Source organism: Phalacrocorax carbo, chromosome 1, assembly GCF_963921805.1.
Source record: "Phalacrocorax carbo chromosome 1, bPhaCar2.1, whole genome shotgun sequence".
Lineage (NCBI taxonomy): Eukaryota > Metazoa > Chordata > Aves > Suliformes > Phalacrocoracidae > Phalacrocorax > Phalacrocorax carbo.
This window is the reverse complement of record NC_087513.1, coordinates 139,049,757-139,064,103: the sequence shown is the minus strand read 5'-3', so window position 1 is coordinate 139,064,103 and position 14,347 is coordinate 139,049,757. Positions and strand designations below refer to the sequence as shown.

The window sequence follows — 14,347 nt, the reverse complement described above, 5'->3', positions numbered from 1 at the left end:
GCAACATTCAGACTAAAAGAACCATCCTGTCAAATATTGAATACTCTTGTTCTTACTGAACTTAGTTGGAAGTAAAAACCCCTCATAACTCAAACTCAACAAAAATCACTCAAGTTACTGCTTCTAGTTTTAAACAGGAAAAAGATTATACATCACCGACACTTGGATCACTCCCCTCCCAAGGACCAGAATTCCTCCAAGATCGATGTTCTCTGATGTGACAATTCAGAATTAGATCTTTGGAGTGTAAAGGAATTATACTTGTTATAATATATATATTATACATAATATATGCTTGTTACCAGTAGGTGATGTTATAGATAGGAAAGAAGCTTGTTGGAAAATTAATGTTTCTGACTCTTCAGAATTAGATGATGGGAGCACTAGTGTGCCTTGAGGTCATGGTCATTAATTTCCCAGGTCAGGGACCTATTGGAGCATGCTGCAGCTCCTGACCAGTCTGCATTCCTAGTTTACTTTCTGTAGAACCAAAGGGACAGGATTTCTTCCTCCAGGAACCGATTTTCATCTGCACGATGAGCCAGGTCACAGGCAAGTTTCCCATGCAGATATAGAAACCTGGATGTGCTCCTGGGTCTAATATTGCAGACATAGTCATGTCAGACATGTAAACATCATTAATATAGAGCCTAACACAGAGTCATGACCGTTTGAATCTCCCCTAATAACTGACACCACCACGCAGCATTAGTCCTACTCTGAAAAGCTTTTGCTGGGGAAAGGGAGAAGTAACACCAAGTAGGGGGTAAGGCAGCACAGCTTTTCTCCAGTTCCTCCCCATTGCTGAAGCAGAAAGGCCATTTAAGTAGCGAAGTTACAGTTCTGGGTCAAGGAATGCATTAAAAAGGGTTTCAATGTAACACGTCCAGGTGTCACAGTTTAGCACTGGCCATGAAGAGTAGATGAAAGCGGGGGAAAAAAGATTTTTGGCACAGTGCCACAGTGTCTCAGTTCAGCGTTGACACATAGAACAAAAATATTTGGCATGATAGTATAATAATTGCAACACTGCCATGGTTTTGACAATTTGCATACAGTATATCTTTACTTGATTTTCCTGATAGTTTTTGTCTTGAATGCCATGATCTCACCATGTCCATTTCCCAATAATCATCTTTGTGTATTCCTTTTTTATTTCCCTGCTTATGTTTTTCTAGAACCCCCAATATTGACAGGCTAGCAGAGGAAGGAGTGACACTTACTCACCATATAGCAGCATCCCCACTTTGTACTCCAAGCCGGGCAGCTTTCCTGACAGGGCGATATCCTATCAGAGCAGGTAGGATCCCATTACTTTATTTATATATAAATATCATATTTTATTTGCAATGAACTGTGTGTGTTTTTTCTCTGGCCTTTTTTGATATCTTTATCATTACCAGGTTAGGTACTCATTCCCCTGACTAATCAAGCTCAGCGGAGTTGGTCAACGTCTGAAATCTGCCATATGGGAAATTTTCACATTTCAGAAGAGTAAACAGAAAAAAATAAAGTTTTTTTTTATTGTGAGAAATATATTTTTTTAAATACAGAGGAAAATATATGATCATGGTTATTTAATGTAAGGAGCAGACAAATTCCATTGACTTCCTCCACTGTCCAAATGACCGTGGGCTCTTTGCCTGCTTCCCCAGTTGTATTCAGGCTGCTCGCAGGATGTTGGTGGTTGTTGGGATGTTGAACATGACAGAGATGCATCTAGAAAGACACAGTGGAAGAACCCAGTGTGAATCCTTCTGCTCAACATTTCTGTTTCTACAAAACCTTTTGGATTAGACAAATTGTTATTTTTTTCAGGGGAGGGGAGGAAGGACAGTTCATGAAGGTATTCCAGCATCCCTTAAAGCTGGGAAGAAGAAAGCAAAAAATCTCCCATCTTTCTGAGTGTTTTTCTTCTCTATCTACCCATACACAGTGTTAAGTATCCTATGAATACATGCATTTAATAGCTTCTCTTGCTTTTAAAGTACCTTATCCAAAGCCCATTTGATTCAGTAAAGATCCAGTCTGTTTATTTTAGTGTGCTGGGACTGAGCCCCTTAGTGCTTAGACATGCAACTTTAACATTCCCTTAACATCATTTTTAGCAAGGATCATTATACATTAATCAGATCACTTGTTCATTAGTGATAAAACATCCTGTCCTTGCTTCTGGGAATGAAAGCAAAGCAAGACTCTGGAGCCTACTTGATGTGTTCATGCTCATTCAAATCAAGTAGCAAGCTTCTGCAAAAGTGCCAGCTAATATAACTTGCTAAATTTTCCATTACATTCAGCTGCAAAGGAAGATTTTATATACCTGTAACAGCTATATTGCTATTAATATTTACCGTAGGTAAAGCCACGGGTCACTTTCCATTATGATCCTTGTTCTTATTTGTGAAAAATTAGCATTTAAACTGATTTTTTTCTTAACTGATCTGCTCTTAGTCATACCTAATCATTTTAATATAGGTGCAAAAATTAAACGTTTTCTTAATTACAGAATTGCTAAATATGGACTACTTCCAAACATCAGCGAAGAACTAGAAAATGTATTACTAGAGAAGATACTAGAATCATGATGTTGTATAAAATGTTAGAAATTTAAAACTCCTGCTAATAGAGCTGAAGAAAAACATTCCAAAATACAGTATTTGATGAGGCACAAACTCAGAGAAAGGTAACAAAAAAAAATCCAACCCAAATCATGGTTCTGTATTTTCATTCTGGTAACTTAAGGGAATTACACTGATTTCAGTTACAAGAGATCAAAGTACATAAAAATAAATATAAATAACTATATTATAAATAAAGTATAGATATGTAAGGGTGACTAAGACTACCTAAACTATTGATCAATAAAGATAGCTGGGGTGAAAAACTGAAGTCAGCATTTGAAGGATAGGTTGAGCTCTATTTAATAAACCAGGCTACGTCTTTTTCTCATATAACCACAAGGGATACCTGAGGTATCTACATCAGTCAGGTAACTTTGGCACTGCAATCATCCAGTTGCATAATTCAGACTTCCTGGAGAACTCTGCACAGATCTGCATAGATATTCTGTGTTCTGTCTGTCTATACTCAGAGGCAGCTCTCATCTGAAATCCTAGTAATCTAATTTTCATGGACCTGAGCTCTCAAGTTCCCCATCCTAGGAGTAGTTTATAAGCTCAAGTTTGTGTTCCTCAGATTCCCAGTATATAGAAATTACTGTGCCTTATTTAGTTGTTGCCTTGTTAGCTGATACCTGGTGCTGCTTTAATGCACTCTGTGTGCATTGAAGCATGTGTCTTCATGCCATTGGAGCACTGATCCTTTCCCATCAAAACTTAGTGCGCTAGCCACTCTGTTTCCAGATCAGACTCTCTCTTGCTTTTTTCTGACTTCATGATATTTACATGCCCAGCTGTAAGACTGACCTACTTCAACTCCCTTCTCTCAAATACCCCGAAAAGCTTGTAGAAAGCCATGTATGAGGAAAGTGGAAGTTCTGAGAGTAGAACTTGGGAGTGATCTCACTTAGTCCTCAGCTCCATTCCTTCCCTGTGTACAAGAAAATAAATTATGCAAGATGAACTTCTTTCAGATATGTTACGCCTTAGAACATCGACAGAAGGGGCTGCAGCTGTTTATGTGAGTGATGGTTGGCCCCACAGTTATAAGCAGAAAATTTTTTCTCCACAGGTGAATTTCTGGTGTCAATACAGAAAAGGCCTAGCTCACCTAAATGGGTGATTGTATCTGCCACTCACAACATTTAGTGTCTGGTGGTAATAAGTCATTTAAACGATACCACCTGAGTCAAAAAAGTGCATGCAGGAAGAATGAAGTGTTTCATTATATTATCAAAGTCTCATTCATTCTCATTGTATTCAGGAATGGCTGCCTTCTCACGAGTTGGTGTCTTCTTATTTTCCGCCTCTTCTGGGGGACTTCCTTCTGAAGAAATAACTTTTTCCAAACTCCTGAAGCAGAGAGGTTATGCAACAGCACTAATAGGTAAAATTGCATACATACACAGCGTTATTTTTCATTCATTTCAATCAAAAGAACATTAGCTTCCTGTATAGGCTGTTAAAGGTCCGCATTAAGCTTTTTTCCTCCACGGCATAATGAGTTTATTTTTCTGGCACAAAGCTGAGCACATTCCCATGCATCTGTGAAACGCTAATCAGGTAAGTATGTCTAATTCACTTGTGTAGTTATAGTCTCATTGTGCAAGGTACTGAAGAAACATGATGAACAAATTGAAAATTAGTCAAGCTCTTGAAAAGTTTTCAGTATAAATGGGAGTTTGATTACAACGGAGAGACAGTGAGGGATCGATCTCAGGGTACGAGTCAGCATAGCGGTGGGTTTCATTTCACCAGTTTTCAAATATCCATAAAGTAGATAATGTAGTACCTGTGCTAACCATCTGGATTATCTTCTTGGTCATCAAACAGAAATGGGTATTTCAAGGAAATTTGTCTCATCCTGTGGTGGATGTTTAATATAAAAATGTGTTTCTCTTGCGTTATAAAGATAGTTTTCACAACTAACTGCAGCATAAATATCCTGTGGTGGGTAGAATGCATCCTGCCAGGTGAATTTTAAATTGAATTGAAATGAATATCGTAGAGGTATAGCATTTAAATGATGTGATTTTTTTTTTGCCTAATTTGGCCACTGACTTCCACACTGCTTACATTTTAGAAGATTTTTGTGAAATACAACTTGTAGTGCATAATGTACATTTCTATAGTGGCATTGCCAGGAAGTAGTTGTTTAGAGAACATCATACTGGAATGTTACAACGTTCTTTTAGAAGATGAATGCACCCAAATTGATTTTTAAATGTAACAAGACTGCAATTTTGGGAGTAATTTTTGTTTAAAACTCAGGCTGTTCAGCAAGGCTAACAGTTTACACTGTTGTTCAAAAAATATCAATATTATGTAGGTAACCATTGTTGATGTTCCTAATGAAAAAATCCTAATTATCTATACCCCAGTCTTAGAAAGTATAAAATACCTTAGGTCCTGACAGATTCAAAACAGAAAACAAAATCTTCACAGAAGTATATTTAGTGCAGGTGTATTTGAAACATAGTGCAAAAAGGCCATTCATAATTCATCATGTTCATCATGGAGTTAATTCCTATTGCTCCATATTCAATTAAAGACTGCAAAAAAATCATTCGTCTGTTTGTAACAAGCACTGTAATACAACTCATTTTCTGGGGCTGACCTAGTTCATGTTCTTTTTTTAACTACTTTCACTGCAACATGACAGCTTGCCACTTAGATCTCCAGACATTATCTCCATGATGCTTAATGAACAATTCTTCCAAGTGGCCTGAATGACAGCTATGAAACCATAAGATGTAATATTACCATATCCTTAGTGTATAATGAACGCTTCCAAAAATCAAGAAGTGCATTAAAATTAAGGATAAAGTATATGTAAATGACAAAAAGAAAAATTATGTAGATCTGAAGACTAGATAGACAGACTCTGATTCCCAACCAGCCCATTTGCTGCCTTTGCTGGTATTCTTACCATAACATGTTGGTCTAGGTCAGGGAGTCTTTGCTTGGTTCAGTCTAACTCAGCAGCTCCCAAACAACTGTCAAATCCTGCACCAGTGATAGATTGGCATAAGGGTAATTTGAAGCCTTTCAGTTCCTCAAGCCTGTACCATCACTTCTTTTTTTTTTTATTCCTCTTTACTCTCTAAGGACATGTTTTTCTTTCCAAAATGCATTTTCCTTTCTCTTTAATTTTTTCCCTCCCCTGAATATATGCTTCCTCTTGCTTGATACGTCCCTAAATGTATTTTAGCTATAAATCTATTTTATGTATACCCTTTTTTACCTCATTGTTTTTCCCCTGTGACACAAAGAAGGTGACATCCAATAGATCTGGCAGGAAAAGACACATTCAGGAGATCTGCAACAAAACCAAGTTTTCTCAAAAAAGGCAGATGCTCTGAAGATGCACTGAATATTTCACCAGTTAAGGATGCTGGAGAGTAGCAAGAAATGTTGATTCTTTGTAGGAAGTAGCTATTAATAATGCAAAAATTTCACTGAAAGTAGATGGGTATTATTTTAACTACTGCTATACTCTGTTGTCCTATGTGTTGTCTAGCATCCAGAGAAGTTTAAAATCCTCCTGTGTAGCTTATCTCCAAAGTTTAAAATAGTAATGGACAAACTGGGACGTGTATCTTTCCTCCAGAATGAGATGTTGTAATATTTGGACACACCATCACAGTAGTGAGGAATACAAGATTGGCTGAGTCTATGAAGTAGGATTCATGGAACAGTTATTAATAGAACAGCTTAAAATCTGATCCTATTAATAATATATATGTATATACTTTATACTATTATTGCTATGTATATCTTATATATTTCTTTAAGCACACAAAATATTTGTTTGCATTTTGCTCTGCGTCTTGCATCTTACCATTTATCTGAAGAGCTCAAAACCATACCAAAAGAAATATATCAGTATATACAACTCAGTTTTCAGATTGCTCCTTTTTTTCCCAAAACCATGGATTTTTGCAGCCTTTCTTCCCAGCATTCCGAGTTCTGAAAAACTGAGTTCCAGATGAAGTTTCTTGGCTGAATAGGACTTGCCTCTCGTTTCCACCTGCCTTTCATTGCATTGCTTTTGCTGTGCAGAAATCTTAATTGTGGCAGAAGGAGAAAGAAAAAAGTCTAGGTCTCAAACTATTAAGGCACTTGTAATTTACAGTTAACAGCATAAATCTCACTCAGAAGCTTCGTAGAGTCTGCTGAAATGATTCTTGTGTGAAATGTCCATACCATGAAGCTTCACTTGGCAAAGAAGTGAGAGCATTTTGCGCTGTTCTCAGATTCAGAAAGGCCCCAGAGCGTAAAGCACATTACAATAATCTGTTGAAATGCCACCTCAAGGCAGGGGTTATTGTCACAAGGAACAAAACAAAATGTGTTGTGGACCCAGTCATCACTTGCTTTTTCAGAGTAGCGCAGGACCAATCAAACCCCTCTACCTCATCAGCCATTTGAGAATGGCTGTTGTGTCTTTCTGTGCTTCTGTTGCTGTTCCCAGCTAACCTGCGCTCTGCTTCGTTTGGCTTAAGGTGCTTCTGAACAAATCTCTTTTTGAGGCCCAAGTTCATCTTGACATTGAACAATTTGTTGTGCTTGCTAAAAATGTTTCGATAAAAATAGTTCCTATATTTTCCCCGTCCTAATTTGTTGTTGCAAGACTCCTCTGTCCTAGCTTGCTATGTCTAGTTTTATTGAGATCCAGTTTCAACAGACTTCTTTATATCATAATAAATGACCTTGAAAGTATAGTTATATTTTGGGGTTTCTTTTTCATTTTTTTTTTACTGAATTATAGGTGCTTCGCAATTGACTAATAATAGCAAAAAAATTAAAACTTAAAGCTTTAAGATAATTTATGTTCGTGATTATAAGCCTCTACCTCTGTTTCAGTTATCTGACTTGATGAGAATTGTTTCACGCTGGCCTTGCTACAGATCTGGCTTTACAATTATTCTGTAAAGACAGTCATGTAAATCTAAGAGGAAACATTGAAGAATTTATTTTCCAAAATCTGTGTCTTTGCTTGATGAGAATGAAATTCAGAGTTGCAGTCTTAGTCTGCAACTGCAGAGTTGCAGTCTTAGTCTCCCTGCAGTTGCAGTCTCCCTTTATGGCACCATCATAACGTCTCAAAATTCAGTATGGTGGTCTGCATTGCTATTTTTGTAATTGGCCACAATAATGTTCACTGGACCACGTCAAAAGTAGTGAATAGAGCCATTCTGCCTGCAGAAGCAGAATACCACCTCAGATGAGGGATGCCGTCTGACAGTAAGTGAAGAAACTTCTGGTGGGATGAGAAAGCTGTAGAGGCCCCATTCCACTGGCACGTAAGCAGACCTGAAAATGCTTTTATGCCTGCTTCTGTGATATACAGAAGGTATTTCTAATCTAAGACCATCAAGAGATGTATGAGGAGAACTGGACTCTCAACTCAGCGCTCAGTTAGGCTCAAGATTCCTGTGGTATTTTTCTCTCCCTTTGCTGATGGGTGAACTTCGGCACACGGCATTCCCATCCCATACGTTAGTTTTGTCATTTATGAAAAAGAAATAACGGCATCGATCCCATTTGTGAAGTATTATTTCAAAAAATCAGAACTGACCCCTGTCTTCACCCTCCTCGGTAGTGCAGTACCCGCATGTGTCATTGCCAAAGGCAGAAGTGCAGGATGAATACGCAGCTCTCTAGACCCAGGAGATGCTCAGGACTGCCAGCATCAGGACTTGTTCTTAGGGATGTGTTAAAGCTGGGGTGGTGCGGGAAAGGGGAAATTCTATATGTGCTTTCTTCCTTTCATATACTTTCTACCATGTGTATTCTGAAGCCTTGTTACTGTTTCTTTTTTAATTTGTATATATAATATATAAAATAAATAGATAATTAATCTTCCTCATTATATACACAAGTGAGGGAGATTGGCGGTTTCAGAGATTTTGCAATCATTTAAATAATAAATGCCTAAATGCCTTGGTAATTTCACTATTCTTGATTTATTTCCTGTTACTGTTTTCTTCTGCTTTTTTTTTTAACTAGTCATTTTTTAAAATGTCAGTGATTTGCCAGAAAAATTTCAGAAAGGATATTTTGTAACTCCATATTGGCTCATCCTAAAAAAGTGGTAGCTACTACAAAACAGCATTTTCTTACGACTACTTAACTACGCATGCACAAAGGCTTAATTTTCAAATTCAACTATCTGTTAGGGCTCTGTTGTTCTTCACTGGCCTGCTAGCCCACTCAGAATTTAATGGTCTCCATCAGGAGCTGTGCCAAACTATTTCTAACTAAAACGAAGAGGCAGACATGAAACAGTCTTTGATGAAGGCATAAAGGAAGATTATATAGAAAATAGGGATCCACACAATAAATCTTGGGGATGGGGGATATCATTCAGACAGTGACAGTTTGGAATAACACACATTGTAAGTTTGGTGATTTAACTACAAAACTACTCCCTGTCTTTCTCTCTTTGTAGGAAAGTGGCATCTTGGGATGAACTGTGAAAGCAGTAATGACTTCTGTCACCACCCCCTCAGTCATGGATTTGATTACTTTTATGGGCTTACCGTGACCAATTTTAGAGACTGCAAACCTGGCCAAGGCAGTGTATTTTTAAAAGGGGTTCAGAAATCCTTTGTCATCCTAATCCAGGTTGCTGGAATCACCCTGGTCTCTTTGGCAATAGTGCAGTTCGTTGGCCTCCTCAAAGTACCTTTCCAAGCGTTGGTTTACTCCTTTTTAGTAACCGCTATTTCACTTGCGGTTTTGATATTTTTCTTTTATCATTTTCGACACCTGAACTGCTTCTTAATGAGGGACCATCAGATTATCCAGCAACCACTATCCTATGAGAATCTTACTCAGAGACTGACAAAGGAAGCCGTGCAGTTTATAGGAAGGTAGGTTTCTGACTCTGTTATAAGTTAATGCGGGCATTTCACAATGACGATGCTTCTGAAAAAGTAGAAAAGAAATGTGAACTGGTGGGCACGAGGAATATGTCATTACATATTATCATCATTTTTTTTTCCTTTAAAAATGACTGAAGTTAATCTTTTCAGTGAAAGTGACTTTTTCTATCAAGTATGTCATTATTTTCTCTATAAAAATTAAAACCTGTCTATGTTTACATGTTTCAGAAAAATTTTACCAAAAAAATCTTACTTTTTTCATACTTTCATTCTTGAGAATTTCATGTAACTTGAAATACGAAAATCTTTTGTGGTGTGACTTAATTATGTGAAAGCACAATGCAGACTCATAATCCCTGACTTTTCTGGAATGGGAAACTGTTCTTCATAATTGATGTGACACATCCATTAGATGGCATTCATAAGGCCAATTTTTTATGATACTGTCATTTTAGGTGCCTCTACTTTAATGCCAGATTAATTTTTAAAAGATTTGATTTACAGACGTTAGGAAATTAATGGTTTTTTGAAAGCAACAATTTCTTGATAGCCATCACATTGGGTCATTAAAACATTGGATGTACAAAATCATCCTAAGCCATTCTTCATTTTTCTAAAATTAGCTACTTTGGCATAATTATCACTACAGGGTTTTTAATGGGATTGAATAATAAAAATTTATATTTATATATTCTGAAATATAAATCAATAATTTGGAGCAAATATACTTCATCCCTTTAAGTTCTTGAAAAATACGCCAAAGTGTTTTTCTCACTTTGAAACAGGTTGCACCATTGCTAAAAATAAGCAAAAGTAAATCAAAAGTAAAAATGTGTTCTAAGACATAAGAAATCCCTTAACTACTCCTCTGAAAAGAACGTATCAGGTAGTTACTGTGGATACATTCACATGGTGTTGTTGCTGAATGAAAACTTATACCAAAGAATCAGAGGTTAAATTTTCTAGACTTAATGACTGCATGCAGTAGTCATCAAGACTGTTAGCAATAAAAAATGTTTATCTAAAATCTTGATCTCATACTGCAATTTTTCTATAATTTCTATCATTATAAATATTTGATGTAGCCATATCTACTCATCATACCAAAATAAAATGGTTTTTATATAAAATTTCTTTAAGTGAGTAAGTCTTCCCAATAATCAACATTCTTATGAGTATTTATAAATAAAGCATCTTTATTTCCTCTTGGCAATGGTGATAAAGATACCTTCACATCTACATTCTAACTTATTTAACTGTGAAGTACTTTATTTACTACAAACACACACACACATACCCCCCTTTGAAAATTGTTGAGAAGTTATTTGCTTAGTGACCAAAGAGTTGGTGATTTTAAGACTCTTTGAGTACATTAACTATATGTCGGCAGGTTCTTCCATGGTTTACAATTATATAATGTGCCTGTAGTGATTCATAATGTTTTGTATATCTCTGAATGTTTCATTTATTTCAGTGCAATGACAATAAAATGGTAGCCCCAAAACGGGTGAGTTCAAGATCAGAAATCAATGCTAGAAAACTAGTAAATCTTTTAACTTTATTAATATTCGTAATGTGCATGGTGTTATTGCATAGCTTAGTCAGTGTTTAAAGCCGGCAAAACAACATATCATCCAGGTCAGCATAGCTTTGTTAACTCAGCTGGGGGTAAGTGGCTTTATATCAGCTGTGCACTTGGCCCCAGTTCTTAATGTAGTTTCCAGACAAAAGTGATGTTAAATTGAAATCAAGGTTAATAGCACATATTCATGATTTACAATAAACTTTACTAAAGGAATGTTGCAATTATAATAAGAATTATAACCCAGACAATTCAGAGTTAATGTTAAATTAAAGAATATCCAAGCACATTAAGGTACTGAGAAGCAATTAGGGCATTCGAGCAATCTTAACTGTGGCCTGTAGTGAATTCACATGCAAAGTATATGACCATAAATCTTGCTCCCAGGGATAGGATTAATTAGATTAATAATCACTGAACTGATCTGTCCCATATAATAGTGTGAGCAACAAAATCAATATTTGCTTTGAGACACTGGTTCTGACATTATATAGTTCATACCTGTCAACTCCAGTGCACCAGTAGGCCATTGCTTTTATGACTGATGTACTCGCTTTGGCCATTTGTAGGGGAATGGCCGTCAAGAAGTAACCAGGTTGCCGCAGCAGTCAGACATCTGGCACTCACGAGTGGAGGGCCACCAGGTTTTTGGAAGCTCCACAGCGTTCTTGTGGTTCCACTTCTATCAGCCTCCCTCAGCCCTCCTTTAGCTACCTGTTTGACTCAGCACTTGATTTGTCATATAGGCTTCTTTTGTTTAAATAATACATTAAGTAGCAAGCTTAGTCCTGATCACCAGTAATCCCTGTGCACAAGTATACCAGAGTTCAAACAATCCTGAATTTGAAGAATTCAGTCATTTACCTTCACTGGTTCTTAATACATTTTATCATCAGGCTAAAAATTATCGTGTGTCATGCGTGTTTTAACTGATTAATTATCTTTACAATAAATATATGATGAAACTCCAATCTTCAACAGCACTGGTACTTCCTATCTAGCCCTTTTAGGCTATATTTATATATAGTATATATGATCGTATATATAGTTATATATATATAACAATAACAACATAAATGTTTTGTCTATATAAGTTTATTATACCTATTACCTATATTACATTTATAACTTCTTCAGAGTTCAGGCAATGGAATTCCTGACATTCTTCTCTTTTCTAGGTATTTCTCAGTCATATTGTCAGCTTTATGTCTTCTTACCATTATATTTTGCATTTTTCAAGTCATCTTATTTCTTCATAGCGTATGGCTATGTGCTGTTACACTTACTTTGGTCGGTTTTTTGGAGAGATGATATTGTATTTGTTCTTCCTTAGACTAGGATATGTGTATTGCTATTTTCATTTGTTCCTATGTAGACTGAAAGAGAGCAAATACTATATTGAATGCTTAGAAATGGTACTGGAGAAGAATATATATGATATACAATTACAAGTGTCAGATCCAGTGTGTGAAAGCACCTACTAATTTATTGCTCACCATAACTGTAAGTAGGCAGGTCAACTCAATGTGTTAATTCTAATTACTTTTTCCCCAAAGCAGGTGTGTGTACACATTGTAAACCTATCGGTACACTTTCTAGATATTACAGTATATTTGAAAGTCAAATGGATGCTAATTATTTCATGTTAAGTTCAATGTGATTGTCACTCATGTCTTCAGCATGACCTTCAATGATCAGCTGCACAGACAATCCAAATTTGGGAAATGCCAGAGACCTGTTTTTAACATAACAGAAATTAACAAGACAAAAGTACCACTCTATGATACAGAATACTTCTCTGACAGTTTCAGGTAGCTGGTCACAATTAATAATAAATTTTTAAAAAACAACCTTTGTGACATCTAACTTCTGGAAAACAGTATTTGCATGCAAACATATTTATATTCAAAAGCAATGGTGAAGTTGACATTGAACAATTTTCACGCAGTTCTGTTTTTTCAATCATGGATTGCATAGCCATAATATTCAAATTTTTGTGATGTCAGTTAATACAATTTTTATTTTATTTTTATCTATTCTATTTCAGTCCTTGAAACACTGTTATAACACATATTCAAATTTATTTTCATGTAATCCAGGAGACAGTAGGTTAGCGGTTTTCCATATATCACTAGGTCTTAAGATCAGGCAGTTGGTTTGTTGTACTGGAGTTAGAGTTGAGAAATCAAGTGGTTTTATGAATGCTACAAGAACATTCCTTATAGATTACAGCAAAATACAAATTATGGAGAAAAGTTTGTGTATCTTTGTATACACATGATGTATATGTGCACATATATTAAAAAAGGGTAGTAAACTTTTAGCCATAACTATTCTATTGGATCTTCATCCCTTTCTCTCAGCCCTCTGCTTGTTCCTTTTGAACAGCAGAGCTAAAGTATTTATTAATAACCTTTAGGGCCATCTGAAAATGGAAGATTTTAGTCACTAAAGTAATTTAGGAATGATTAAGTATCTAACTATTTCTGCAGTGAGTGATAGACTGCATTTTAAATAAAACACTTCTAAAAAGCAGTATATCTGTATTCTATGCTCCAAAGTTTTGTGGGGGAGAGGGATTTAGTAATGAGTATAGTTTGTAGTAGGTGAGAAATTGCTTATTTTTCCCCATGTTTACAAAAATGTACTTTCTGAAGGGGAGGAAAAAAGGTAATATACAAAGGAAATAAAAACATAAATTGTGTACCTTAAGAATTTAAAGGAAGAAATAGGCATGAACTTAGGGATGTCAAAAGTATCTTGGCTCTTTGCGTGGAAGAATCATTTCGCAAATGCAGGTATAGCAGTAACACATCCGACTTTTACTATCTTCTAGAAAGAATCAGGTTTTCCATATTTTTACTTTTTTCCCCCCTTTCTTATTCCATTTGCAACACCTTTTTTGGGTTTGAGAAGTTACCCCCAAGTGGCCTGGAGTTCACTTTTCTGATCTTGAAAAATTTTGAAAAGATTTGTGTTTTAAGGTGTGTCTTTTAAAAGAGTAAGACAGAAATATCCTTTCATTAATTAATTCATGCTAACAAGGGTTTTAGCACTGTCAGCGGTCAGAACAAAACAAAATCCAGCTTGTAGGACAAAGTCCTGCTTCGATACGACTAAGCCAAGGTTTACCTTTTTCTTCTAGAGGAACAAGGCTTAATGAAGTGTATTCAGCCAGTCCAGTCACAAAGGCACTCTCTAATTGGTGATCTAATCTGGAAGTAGAGGAGGGGGCCGTGGAGAATAAGCACTGAATG

General features: G+C 36.2%; 1 protein-coding gene across 6 annotated transcripts in view; it reads left to right on the top strand.

Annotated features, from left to right (window-relative positions):
- The window catches only part of STS (steroid sulfatase), a 116,582-nt gene that overhangs the window by 26,795 nt on the left and 75,440 nt on the right, over window positions 1-14,347 (top strand). For all 6 annotated transcript variants that reach the window (XM_064437357.1, XM_064437352.1, XM_064437330.1 and 3 more), the window contains 3 exons: window positions 1,179-1,300; window positions 3,883-4,005; window positions 9,073-9,496. In XM_064437357.1, coding sequence (XP_064293427.1) covers window positions 1,179-1,300; window positions 3,883-4,005; window positions 9,073-9,496 — 669 coding nt within the window. The remainder of the gene's footprint in view (window positions 1-1,178; window positions 1,301-3,882; window positions 4,006-9,072; window positions 9,497-14,347) is intronic.